The 14411-nt window shown below is 33.7% G+C and overlaps 3 protein-coding genes across 3 annotated transcripts; 2 read left to right on the top strand and 1 right to left on the bottom strand.

Moving 5' to 3' along the window:
• LOC131177007 (putative B3 domain-containing protein At2g27410) lies at positions 1 to 354 on the top strand. The gene has a single exon (XM_058142018.1). The coding sequence runs from the start codon at positions 1 to 3 to the stop codon at positions 352 to 354; it is 354 nt and encodes a 117-aa protein (XP_057998001.1).
• Positions 355 to 1553: 1199 nt separating this feature from the next.
• Positions 1554 to 2356, bottom strand: LOC131177006 (uncharacterized). The gene is made up of 3 exons (XM_058142017.1): positions 2084 to 2356; positions 1696 to 1890; positions 1554 to 1595 (listed from the first exon to the last, which is right to left on the bottom strand). The coding sequence occupies exons 1-3, from the start codon at positions 2354 to 2356 to the stop codon at positions 1554 to 1556; spliced, it is 510 nt and encodes a 169-aa protein (XP_057998000.1).
• Positions 2357 to 9204: 6848 nt separating this feature from the next.
• On the top strand, positions 9205 to 10600 carry LOC110663573 (putative B3 domain-containing protein At2g27410). Its single transcript, XM_058142016.1, has 3 exons — positions 9205 to 9416; positions 9498 to 10047; positions 10460 to 10600. Exons 1-3 carry the CDS (start codon positions 9205 to 9207, stop codon positions 10598 to 10600), a joined length of 903 nt encoding a protein of 300 aa, XP_057997999.1.
• The last annotated feature ends 3811 nt before the right edge of the window (positions 10601 to 14411 follow it).

The following is a 14411-nucleotide window of genomic DNA, read 5'->3' as shown; positions in this document are numbered from 1 at the left end:
ATGCACGAGGAATGGTGGCATAAAATTCAAGCAAAAGGAGGCATTGATGTGAAGTTGGTAATAATGAAACAGAAGTTTGCCACTGATTTGAATACTCACCACGATCGTTTCTCAATCCCCTTTAAGCAGATAAGAGATTTCAGTTTTCTTATAGAGGATGAGAAGAGAAAGTTAAAGGAGCCCAAGGAGAAAATACCAGTTACACTCATGGAACTTTGTGGTTCTGAGTCTGAGATGTGGCTAAGGCAATGGAATTTGAAAAGTAGCAGTACCTATGTGTTGACATCTAGTTGGAAGAAAGTCTTGGAAAGGAATCATCGAGGATCATCGGGAAGTTCAAACAAAATGACATAGTGCAGTTTGTGGTCTTTTAGGCACAATGGAGATCTCTGGTTGGCATTTAAGGTTGAGGAGCGATGGCAAAGGGGAGAATGGCGATGGTGCACAAGTCATAGTACCATGTTGGACCTAGAACTACATTCACAATTTTCTAGTTTAATTAGAGTTGAGAGTCAGTAATCTTAATACATGATTATTTGTTCATCTTATTCCTTGCTAGTTATATTATATTTCTACGATTAAACATCTTTGATGTAATTGATACACTACTATATTTCATAGATTCATCAACATGTTCAATTATTCTATTGACAAATTGAGTTTAATCTTTTAATCATTCTTCTGTTATGATAACCATCTAAATCCAACAATTATTCGATAGACCATGATTGAAGTCCATCAACTTGTATGGGATTACTGGCAATTTCAGAGAAACCATTTGAGTTGCATTTTCATTCATACAGCTAAATATTCTAGTAGATTTTTTGACTTGAAAATTCTGGTTGTAATAGTTTCGAAGAATCAATAATCAAAGGATGATGGCTTTAGAATTTTGTGCAATGTTCATAACCTTCAATTTCTTTAGCCCGAATAATTAAATAGTTTAATGAACACAATTTAGTTGGTATGTGGTAGAGTTTTATTAGTATTGAAAGGTCCTGGTAAACTTGCGATTCCAGAAAGAATAAAAGTTGCAGTTTATACTCTTGGTGCCATGACACCTTGGATGCGTTTGCACCCTTGGTACCACTGGAGTTTAGCTTGAGAAAATCTTGTGAGGTTGAAGTTTTTAGTCTTTGTAGTGAAAAGGAAAAATGACCTCCACTTAATTCCTATTCCATGCCCTCCTCCACCATTCAAGTAAAATATCAATATGCATGTCAGTTTGATATTAGCATTCAGCAAGTGAATAAATTGACTTTTAAACTATTTTGCAGTAGCAATATAGTTTTTAAATATTTCACATCTTAAACATGAGCATTCTAATTAAGCAACTACCTAGCTAATTCCTTCGCACAACGATGCATTTCATAACACTAACTATATCTCTATACACAAGAAGCAAGGGCAACTAGTAATGATGACGTTGTTCATCAAGCATTTGAAGCATGAAGCATTGAATGGATCAAAATTGAAAATTACAATTTTGAAAAGGAAATTTAATCCATTTCAACATTTTGTATCAACAAAAATAGGGAAAACTTGACATATAATCATTGTGAAATCTTGTCAAAACCACAGTTTCTGTTGGTAGTCTAAAGAATAATAGAGGAAAAAGGGGAATGAAAGGAAAGAACATATTCTGATTCATTCCATTGATACATATAGCAAATACAAAAGATTGCAATTTCCTACCATCAACAACTCCTCCTTAAATTTAGCGACTTGATCCTCTGAGCTGCAATTCTTCAATTTCACTTGAACTTCCTTCTCAACTTCTCTAAGGAAGTGATATTTGATTTTAATATTTTTAGTCTTTCCATGAAAGACTAGATTTTTTACAATAGAAACAGCAGATTTATTGCCACTTAGCACCTCAGTAGCATTTAGCTGTTCATGCTTCAAATCAACCAGCAACTTCCTGAGCCAAATGGCTTGGTTTCTGATGTGCAACAAAGAATATACTCGCCTCGCTTTTGGATTATGCCACAGTCTCATGCTTTTTGGAACTCCAACAAATCATGCCTGAGCCAATAGAAAAGCAGTAACTAGAGGTGCTTTTCATGTCATTACATGAACCTACCCAATCACTATCATTGAAGCCCATTAGTTTTACTTCTGCATGTTTTGCATATAATACACCAAAGTCTGTTGTTCCTTTCACATATTGCATCACCCTCTTTGCAGCTCTATAATGCACTTCACATGGGCTCTGCTTAAACTCGGAAAGTATGCTTGTTCCATACATAATATCCGGTGCAGTGGTACAGATATAGTAGGCATCCAATAAGACTCCTGTATAGCCTTGCATAATCTTCCGTGCTGCATCATTTTTGCTAAGCTTTTCACCTTGCATAGCTAGAGTACTTACTGTCTTACAATTTTGCACCCCAAACTTCTTTAAAAATTTCAATTGCACAATTCCTTTGGCATATGAAAATTCGTTGATGAAGTTGTAGGATTTCCATACCAAGAAAATAAGACATTTTCCCCAAATCATTCATCTCAAAACTTCTTTTGAGCTCCTCCTTGTACTGATGAATCAACAATTGATTGCTAACAGTGAGCAATAGATCATCAACATACAAAGAAACAACAATGGTGCAGCTGTGGTCTTTTAGGCACAATGGAGATCTCTAGTTAGCACTGTTTAAGGTTGAGGAGCTGTAGTGGCAGTAAAGGGGAGAATGGGGATGGTGCAAGTACAAGTCATAGTACTATGTTAGACCTGGAAGCACATTATAATATGCTAGTTTAGAGTTGGAGTGTTGTAATAGTTATTTGTATTCTAGATAAAGCAATGTAATGGGTAATTAATAAGTGTTTTTATCTTGTTCCTTGCTAGTTATATTAAAATTCTATAGTTAAACATATCTGATGTTTGTTTTGAGAATTTATTGGTTTTGAGAATTTTTTTAATGATACTTAAGACAAATTGAGTTTTAGTTTGATGTTTTAATCATTCGTCTGTTATGATAAACTATCTAAATCCAACAATTATTCTGTAGAGCATGATTGAAGTCCATCAGCTTGTATATCCCAGGTTTCCAAACATTGCTTTTATTTCTCTTGGTTTCAGCTCTTGATAAAATTATGAAGTTGGATAAAATTATGAAGATCCTTCTGCTCTTGATATTTACAGACAAAATATGCTCCAGGAACAAGTCAATGAAAGTGCTGTTGGAAGATACAGAGCTGCTGTTTAAAAGTTTTAATCTCTCCTGGTGTCTCCCTATGTGTGGTGGCACAATACATCTACTTTCTGCCTGTATCCCTGCAAAATTTGAACTCCTCATATCATCCCTAAGGCAAATCCATGTCACAGCCAAGGGGTCTGTTCACTTCACAAGACAGCAAGTCAGCAACTGTAACAACTTCTCAGAACATAGATTATTTTGGTAATTTCAGAATAACCAATTGAGTTGCATCTAATGCAGCAATGGAGTATTAATGGGGTGTGGACTATCAGTTCTGCAAATACACAGATTTCTTGTTAGCCACAGCCTCTGGGAAGGTTGAAATTAAAGGTCCTGGTAAACTTGCTACTCCTTTTGAAAGAACAAAAGTTGTAGCTTATACTCTTGGTGCCATGACACCGTAAGCACTTACAGATTCAGAGGATGGTAGTCATCCTTCCATATTAATTATACTTAATGTTTTTCAGTAAATATTTATTTTTTTAAAAATTTAATTATTACTATATGTCATTTATAATTATGTTATTGGCAATTTGAAGCTGTTATGATCCATGGAGCTATACTTGGCGGATTTAGAATATATTGATTGTATTGCCTCTGAAAAAATATTATCTTGGCTAACCACTTCTATGCACTTCATTGTGGTGATTGAGTTTCCGCGAATTGCAATTAAGATCGAAAACTTTTGGTAGTTGCCGCAATGGTGGCGGAGTAAGACAATCGGAGGTTGAACTCTGAACCATTTCTGAAGCATTGGATTCAGACGAAGCTTGATGAACTGCTATTTCAGTTTCACAATCATGTGTGACCTGTGGAAAATAAGGCCTTGGTGAATAAGAACCAATCTTCCCTTTATTAGCATCAGTATTTGTGAATTTGAAATTTGGCAGGAAACCAATTTAGTCTGAAACAAGATTCTTGTTTGTGTTGTAAAACTGGCAAACAATGTTCTTTTTACTCTTTCCATATTGATCAGTTCTAAAATTAGCATTGTGTGCAGAATAAGAAACAGACACGTACGGAGTGACAATTGCGATGGAGATGCTCTCAACTCTTGTTGAACTGACATGTCATATAACTGTCATTAATTTTAAACATAATTATAAAATATTAATTATAATTAAGATTAATTAAATTATAAAATTTATATATTATCATAATAATTTGATCTTTTACCCATTTCTGTAATAATCCAGGCACAGCGAGAATCATTAGGCTTTTAAATTCTCTATATCCATTTCATTATCCTTATCATTAATAATAAATTTCAAATTAATGATTATATCATTCGGACTATCATTAGGCTTTTAATTTCAAATTAATAAGTTGCATTCATTCTTCCACCATTCAGCTTTATGTTAATGCTAATTCAATTCCTGCATTACATATGGATAATTATTAAAATCATATTGATAAATTATTTAATAGAAATTTTAATAATAAAGTAATTATATATATATATATATTTTTTTTAATATTTGGTAAATATTTATTTTTAATATTTAATTATTATTACTATATCTATCATTTATAATTATATTTAAATATAAATATTTTTATCATCATTGTTGTTAATTTTTAAAATTAATTATATACTTATATATAGATTATATTAAAATTAATTAAATTATAAATTTCATACCTTCCAAATATTAAGATTAACTAATGATTGATAGCTGTTGCTGTTAGCTGATAGCTAATAACTTATTACAATTGATTTATATTATATCACAAATAAATAATAAAAAAAGTAATTCAATAACTTAAGAAGAAATTAAAAAAAAATAAAAAAAAAAGAAATTTGGGCAAAAATGGAAAATTAAAAAAAAAAACATTTCTAAAGAATTTTCACAGTTTTAGACCAAAGGTTTAAATATGAGATGAAAGTCATTTCATATTGTCAAAAAAGTTGCGTGTGAGAGAATTTACCACTTAATATAAATGGGACTTAAGGCACGATAAATTATAATCATTAAAATATGTATGAGTATTTTTATCGAACAATAAAAAGATTCTACTGCAATTCATGAACTGCTCTAATTATAGAGCTGATGCAAAAGGCAGCTGATAGATATTATATCAGCTATCAGCTGCCATTTTAAAGCTTTCACCAGATAGTTTGGTATTGTTATTTGCATGCCCGTTAGTTATTAACTGCATTCAACAACTGACAAACAACTCCTTATGTAGATACGTGGCCATTGGAACCCAATACTGCCACATCCCAACATAATCGATACAGCAAATTATAATTTTTTTTTTAATTTAATGGACGCCCAATGGATTGAGCAATAATTTATGAGCTACACAATGGGAGATAGCCGATCTCCCCACTCTTTACATCTTACCCTTTGTTTTGGGGGGGAGGGGGGGGGTGGTATTTTTAAAGAAATAAGTTTTTCAAGGTTTAAAAACTTTAAACTTGTGTTTGGGAGAGTAGAAGGTTTTTTGATAAGGTTTTTGAGGTTTTAAAAATCTCCATCTTCTAACCCACTAAATTAGTGGATTAAAAAGATTTTCTCTTTAAAACTTACATATACCTTAACCTTTCATTTGGGATGAAGTTTTTTAAATTAATGGGAGATTTTCAGGGTTTAAAAACCTTGAACTTGTGTTTTGGACAATAGAAGGTTTTTTAAGTAAGGTTTTTAAAGGTGAAACATAATCAACCAAAACAGAATAAAAGAATAGGAAGAGATAAGAAGAGAAATGAAGGAAGACACTTAGGAGAGAAAGAATTAATAGATAAGAGACTTTATTGATCACATATCATAAATACAACAATTGTCCAATATAATCTCATACATCTAATATAAAAGAAAGAGTTTGTTTGGCTTATACTTGCATGCCCCTTCATCCTGGAATGCTTGCCAAGTGTCTCTTGTTAATTGGCTTCCTTCATAACTATGATAATAGCTCTAATAAATTCTTCTAACAGCTTCAATAGATTCCCTAATAACCCAACAACTCAAATATTCTTTCACGCCTTCCCAATCCACTTCATTTCCTTAACTCACAATGCACCATGCTCCTGCGACATTGTATCTATATTAATATTCCCCTTCAAATTCCTTGTCATTAAGGAATGCAAGAAACCAAGCTCTTCAACTGCATCAGTCTGTCTCCTAATCTCTTTAGCAGCAATCAATCATTGGAATCTTCATTAGTTGGACATTAAAAATTCCTTCTTACATGGTGAATTGGCTGAAGAGGTATATGTGGAGCAACTGCCAGGCTTTGTTACTTAGGGGGAGTCTGGCCTAGTTTGCCGCCTACGACGGTCATTAAATGGATTGAAACAGTCTCCAAGAGCATGGTTTGGATGATTTAGTGCAGTGGTCCAATAGTTTGGAATGTCTCAAAGTGAAATAGATCATTCAGTGTTCTTTAGTCATGATGAGCATGGTAAAAGTATTCTTCTTGTAGTATATGTTGATGACATTGTCATAATAGGTAATGACCATGATGGAATGTCTCAGCTCAAACAACATTTGTTTAGCCACGTTCAGACTAAAGATCTGGGGAGATTGAAGTAGCCCAGTCCAAAACAGGCATTGCTATTTTTCAACTGAAATATGCTCTAGATATTTTGGAAGAGATAGGAATGTTAGACTGCAAATATGTAGATGGGTAATGGACCCAAAAGTCAAACTTGTCCTAGACAAGGGGAGCAATTGGAAGATCCTGGTAGATACCGAAGATTGGTTAGAAAGTTAAATTATCTTACAATAACAAGGCCATCCATTTCATTTGCTGTGAGTATTGTCAGTCAATTTCACTAAGCATGTAGTAGTCATTAGGATGTAATAATTCACATTCTTAATTTAATTAAAAGAGCTCTAGCACAAGGTTTGTTATATGAGGACAAAGGTCACTCATAAGTTGTTGGATACTTTGATGCAGATTGGGCACGGTCCCCTGCCGATAGACAATCTACTTCACGATACTGTGTCTTACTTGGAGGGAATTTAATATCTTAGAAGAGTAAGAAACAGGATGTAATTGTCAGGTCAAGTGTAGAAGTACAATATCGAGCCATGACCCTGGCTACTTGTGAACTTATCTGGTTAAACCATCTTCTTCAACAATTAAGATATGGAGAAGTTAAGCAAATGAAGTTAATATGTGACAATCAAGTAGCTCTTCATATTGCCTTTAATATAATCTTTTATGAAAGAACCAAACATATAGAGGTAAATTGTCACTTTATTAGACAGAAAATTAAATCAAATGCATCGCTACCAATTTTGTTAATTCGAATGATCAGTTAGTAGACATCCTTACTAAGCCCCTTCGAGGTGCTCAAATTGAATAGATTTGCAACAAGCTTACAGCCTATGACATATATGCTCCAGCTTGAGGGGGTTGTTGAGATATTGTCTTAATTTGATTATCTTGATTTGTTCCTCTTTTAGTTGCTGTATTTTAGGCTAAATTATATATTATAATCAGTTGTAATTATGTAATTAGAATCATTGTCTTCCTAATTTATATCCTACACAGATGTATAAATACATACCAAGCTTGATAGAATGAATCAAGATTTTCCATCACAATTTCTCTTCTTCATCCACAAATTCTCTTTTATTTTCTCATCCATCTTAACCCTTCTTGATTCACACACAAAACTTAGCGATGAAAGACTTTTTTAAAATGACCCTAATATCTTTCACTTTATAAAAGAGAATTTGTATGAGCTTTTGATATATATATATATATATCTAAGGCTTAATCTGGTACGTCTATCAAGTAATCCTTGTACAATTACAATTAGAATTGTTTTAATTAAAATAAATATGAATTAATATATATATATATATATATATATATATATATATATATATATATATATATATATATATATATATATATATATATATATATATCTAAGACTTAATCTGGTACGTCTATCAAGTAATCCTTGTACAATTACAATTAGAATTGTTTTAATTAAAATAAATATGAATTAATATTAGGCCACATTAAAAGAATTGATTTTGGCCCATTTACTTTTTTAAAGTCACAGACAAAATCTTATAGAAAGCACTGTAAATGGCTACACTATTAAGAAACTCTCAGATATAAATGGAAGGTGAACTTCAAGTGAATCATATATGTTATTCACAATAAATAAAGTGATCAAAGATGCACAATAAAATATTTTCTTTTAATTATTTTTGGAAATTTAAATTGTATTTAAATTCTTTAGAATGAATTATTAAAAACTCGTTAAGGCCTATAACCTTATCTATACTTTATTTCCATTGTATTTCAAAAATAATTATGACACTTATGATAAAAATTATATAAAATTTTTAATACCAAAAAAATATATAAAAAATTTAAAGATATCAAAATTTTTATAATACAATTTAGAAATTAGAAAACTAAATTTTGAGAATAAACACATGATCATGATCAAATTTAAATTATCATTAATAAATTATATAAAAAATCCCATAATTTTAAATATAAAGCTAAAGTAACTGCTAATAAATTAAACATATTAAAAATTAACGTTATCAACTAAAATAATAACCATTAATAAATTAGAGATAATAAAAAAATTAATGTCAGCCGTTCGCAAAGGAACTAGACACAAGCTTGTCACGCGCATTTAAGATTTTGAAGCAGAGTAAGATTATTATAAATAAAGTAATGAAAGATATCAATAGATAAATGATGTAAACAGATGAAAGATATCACAAATAATTAATTAATGCAAAGAAAATTAATGAAAGATATCAACAAATACCAATCTTGAAGGAATTTTAAGAGAGTTAAATTACTGCTTGAACCATTCATTAACTAGGGTATCATTAATTACACTTTTTCCTATCAATAACAAGAAAGGTAGAATATAGTTAGCTCAAACCCACAACAACAAGGATTTATCCTAAACTAATCCTCCTACAATAAGGATTAATTGAAGTCATAAACTATATATAGGTATGTGCTTGTTGAAATGTGTAGAAATATTTTTTCGCTTGAGAAGAGAGAAATAAAGATGGGCAGAGTTCTTGATGCCAATGATGATGGTGGGTGTTTCGATAGAATAATGGATGCGATCAAGTTAGTGGAAGAAAGTATTCTGACTGCTTTTGTGCAACATGTAAGAGCTGAAGCCATGAGCAAGCATGATGACCGACTTGCTACATCAGTGCCCAAGAAAAGCAAGGGCCATGGACAACGCCAAGACAAGAAACCTCTTTCTCCTTTGTTTTTATTTCTTCATGAGAAGTCTTCTTGGAGCATGAACGAAATCAAGAGAAGGGTCTATGGCAAATGATGCTCTGAAAGTGGTAACAGTACTAAAGATGAAAAGAAGAAAATGAAATTGCTGAAGAGACCAAACAGGACCTGTTTTACAAATTTTGGTTTCGAGATGCCACCTGACATGCCTGATGAGTGGTGGGATAAAATTCGAACAAAAGGAGGCACTGATGTGAAGTTGGTGATAATGAAACAGATGTTTGCTACTGATTTAAATCCTCACCATGATCGTTTGTCAATTCCTTTTAAGCAGATAAGAGATTCCATTTTTCTTACAGAGGATGAGAAGAGCAAGTTAAAGGAGCAGAAGGAGAACATACCTGTTACACTTATGGAACCTTGTGGTGATGAGTCTAAGATATTGCTAAGGCAGTGGAATTTGAAAAGTAGTAGTACCTATGTGTTGACATCGAGTTGGAAGAAAGTCTTGGAAAGGAATCATCAGGGATCATCATGGAAATTCAAACAAAACAACATAGTGCAGCTTTGGTCTTTTAGGCGCAATGGAGAACTCTGGTTGGCACTGTTTAAGGTTGGGGACAATGGCAGTAAAGGGGAGAATGGGGATGGTGCAAGTGTAAGTCATAGTACAATGTTGGACTTGGAACTACATTTATAATTTTCCAATTTTAGTTGTTTTGCTAGTTTATGAAGGTTAATTAGAGTTTGAGTGCTATAATCTTGGGTAGTTATTTCTATTTTAGATTAAGTAATGTAATGCATAATTAATGTTTTTGTCTAGCTATATTATATTTCTACAGTTAAACATCCCTTATATTTGTTTTGAGAATTGATTGGTTTTGAGAATATATGTTCATTTTTTAAATTGAGTTTTTTAACTAAACTTAGGACAAACTAAGTTTTAGTTTAATCTTTTAATCATTCTTCTTCTGTTATGATAAACCATTCAGCAGAGCATGATTGAACTCCATTTGCTCATATGGGATTTACTGGTTTCCAAACATTGCTTTTGTTTCCCTTGGTTTCAGCAGCATCCCAGCCAGTTTATATGCTCTTGCTCTCTTTTTAGTCTTCCTTATATCAACAGGGTTTTCCAGATTGATAAAGGCACTGTGATGGATAGTGGATGCAAACTGAAGAGTTGCAGGATAAACTTAGTGTCCCTTTGACAGGCGAAGAGCTCGACATTATTGAAAGGCTTTATCACCAAACCAAGTCACTTGAAATAGAGTTCTTCAAATGTGCAGCCACTTTCTTAGCCCACTCTGGTTCCTTGTGGTGATGAGTCTAAGATGTTGCTAAGGCTAAGGCAATGGAATTTGAAAGGTAATGGGAATAAAGTCTTGAAAAGGAATCATCAAGGACTTGCATTAGCAGGGTATGGAACTTGATTGGGATTAAAAAAAGGCAAATGTTTTGTATTGAAAAATAAAATTGCATCTAAACTATATCAACATGATAAGTGATATTTAATCAAATTGGAAAGAGTTCATCACATAAACCAAGGAAATAGAAACTAAAAATAATGATGATAAGCAGAGTCTTTGGTAAATTATGTCAAATAATAACATTTAAATAAATTTTATCATTTTAAAATTTAATTTAAGTATATAATTTTTTTATAAAATCATTTAAATTAAATTACTTAAATAGAAATAAGTCAAGTTCTAATACAAAATAGTTAATTTGGTTAAATCATTAGTAATTAATAATTTGTTTTATTTAGTTTGCTTGCACTAATTTGTGATTTTAATATTTAAATCCTTCAAATTAAATAAATTTAAATGCTAATTGTTGCAAGGTGTTTTGCGGTCGCCTGGACGATCACTCACCGAAGTGGGAAAGAGTGAGGAGTCGTCACTTTAATTTTGAGGGAAATTAAAGAAAACCACTTGCGAAAATAAATTAAAATGAAACCACTTCAAAAACAGAGATTCTAGGTTCGGGGTCCGTAAACGGGTGGGGAAGGTGTTAGGCACCCCACCTCGTCCCTCAATAAGGGTAAGCAGATTTAACTTCGCGTTTATAAATTAGAATTGATAGTTAGGAGGGTTTGAATGGAAATGTTAATCCTCTTAATAAAAAGGAATGTTTGATTTTTCACCAATTCGGGTTGCCCAGATACATAAATAAATGAGTTGACCCTTAGTGAGTTACTGTTGCATATTAGTTTTATTTAAGGGGGCCATTTGTGTATTTGTTAGAATTCAATTTGCGGATCGGATAAGAACTCTCCTCCGATCTCTTTTATATTAGAATTTTGGATTGAGAATCGGATAAGAACTCTCCTCCGATCCCTTTTAATATTAAAGTTTTGGGTGAGAACCGGATAAGAACTCTCCTCCGATCTCTTTTAAATATTTATTAAAATTTTGGGTGAGAATCGGATAAGAACTCTCCTCCTATCTCTTTTAATTTTATTAAGATTTTGGGTGAGAATCGGATAAGAACTCTCCTCCGATCTCTTTTAAATATTCATTAAAATTTTGGGTGAGAATCGGATAAGAACTCTCCTCCGATCTCTTTTAATTTTATTAAGATTTTAGGTGAGAATCGGATAAGAACTCTCCTCCGATCTCTTTTAAATATTCATTAAAATTTTGGGTGAGAATCGGATAAGAACTCTCCTCCGATCTCCTTTATTTTAATGGGAGTCGGATAAGGACTTTTCCGACCTCTCGAAGTTTGATTACAGCTACACGCTGTAAGAACCTAAGATTAAGGGTTTTGGCATTCGAAGATGCCGGGGATCGGAATAAGGCTTCTTTTAACTCATTGGTACCTTGTGACTAGGCAGGGGATACCAAACTGAATTTTCCGACCTTCCTATGTGGTCACCTTTACCAGTACCTTTTGGTACTCGATCTATCCCATTTATTTATCTTAAGGTTCGGTTTTACTCTGCCTTGTGACGTCTTACCCAATTGTCTTTTGTGTTATTCTAGTGATTCGGTCTTACTATTTTCCTGACTTATTATTCAGACCTTTCGTTATATTAAAGAGACCCTTAAGATACAGTTACCTACATTTTATCCAATCATTTATATGCTACTCGGGACTAAAAGACTTGCATTCAAAAATAACAAAGATTAACAAAAAGAATGGATCGATCAACAAAGAAGTGAACTCGAGAATAATCTTCTTCGCGTTCTTTAGCGTAACATAAACTTGGAGAAAATTACATACGTAAAAAGAACACAGGAAATATGTAAAATAAGAATGAGCACTTAATAAAAGGCAATATGAACACTCACCTGTAGGGAGTCAAATCTATTGAACTAACTACAAAATCACAAAATGCAATAGGACTGTGGGCTGATAGCCTGGGGGCCAAGGTTCGCCTTGAAATGAGGGGTGCTTTACTAAAATGCAATCGGGTCAAAATAGTAACTGAGTTTAAAATGAAGTTGAGCTTGGACAAGGGGAGTAGAGATAAAGATAACAAAGAACTGAAAGTGAGAGCGTCACAGGATAATGAACGAACTGAAAATAGAGAGTTTCAGTATTCTAATATCCCTTTTGCAAAAGAACACTTCGAAAAACTGGTTTCCAAAGTTTTTCTTATGAAAGCTTGAAAATAGCAGAGTAACGAACTGAATTAAATTTCAGAGTTCTTCTACTATAGTCACCACCCTTTTCTTTTTTTTTTTTCCGTCCCCTTTGAACAGTTTTCATGCAGGTATTTATAGGAACCGGGTGCTTCACCTGAAGGGTCAAGATCTATTTTGAGGGAGATGGAGGGTCAGGATTTCAAAGGACATGATCTGAAGCTCCGGAATTAAAGAGAATCAGAACGGACGGCCGAGATTTCCTTCAGAATATTTGTTCTTTTCCTCTTCTAATCTGACGGTCCCAAATTCTCTTGTCCGGGGTGATCCGAGGGCTAGGAGTGAAAGGCGCTGGTCTTGTCGTCTTCTCCTTTGATCCAAGGGTTCCAGGCTCGTCCTTACAAGTCGGATCAACAGTGGAGATTAGGATGTACAGCACTGTCATGACATGTCCTGGCATATGTCAGTAATGTGGGCAATTCTGGGGCGTGCGGTTGAGATTTTATCTGCAATGCTTTAACTACCTCGGCTTTGATCATGACGATCATGGTAGGCATCTTATTTTCTTCGCTTTCCGATCTCTTCTCTTTTCCGATCTTCTCATGCCGGGCTCCTCTTTTCCGATCCCTACTACTCTGGTCTCCTCCTTCATCCGGTCTAGTTTAGTCAAAGCATTTATTCCCTCGATTTCCGAAGCGTTCGCTTCGTTTTCCGCTTGCAATAAATGCTCGAATTTTTCTTATATATATACCTTCAACCGGGAAGCCCCCTGCATTTGAACTTCTTCTCTTTTCCTCTCTCATTTTCTGTTTTAATTGCTCCGGCAACATTCCCGGACATGGTAACCGCTTTTGATCTTTTTCCGGTTACCCGCTTTGTTCCTTGCTTGAAAATTTACTATCCTGGTGAACAGGAAATTATGATAACTTCATTTGATGACCGTGAGAGAACCGGACTAATTTATTGACCTGGATCAAAGACCTCGATCTCATTGGCCTTGAATCGTTCGACCGATGCAAATAGCGAACTGATTTCGGGCGAGAAGACTACTAATATTCCCCTTGACACCGGTGACTGCTCCTTGGCGTTCATCTGGCTTCTCACCACACTGGGTGTTCCAACAATGCTCGGTTGAAGCAGAACTTTGATGACGACCTCTATCATTCTCATGATAGTCATAGTCCCCCCATCTAAGCTGTACATCTATCCGATGTTAACAGTCGGTCTCCTGGTCAAACACATCTTTTGACTCAGCCACGAGACTAGGCTTTGACATAGGCCTTTTAGATAGGATGTTCCACCGACCTCTAAAGATTGCCCTTATGATGTAATCAGACCTTTAATGTAATCCGATCTTTAGAGATCTCCCAAATGATGTAATCAGACCTTTAATGTAATCCGATCTCTAGAGGTCGCCCAAATGATGTAATCC

The sequence above is a fragment of the Hevea brasiliensis genome, unplaced genomic scaffold, assembly GCF_030052815.1.
Source record: "Hevea brasiliensis isolate MT/VB/25A 57/8 unplaced genomic scaffold, ASM3005281v1 Scaf309, whole genome shotgun sequence".
NCBI classification, from domain to species: domain Eukaryota; kingdom Viridiplantae; phylum Streptophyta; class Magnoliopsida; order Malpighiales; family Euphorbiaceae; genus Hevea; species Hevea brasiliensis.
This window is presented reverse-complemented; position numbering and strand designations above follow the sequence as displayed.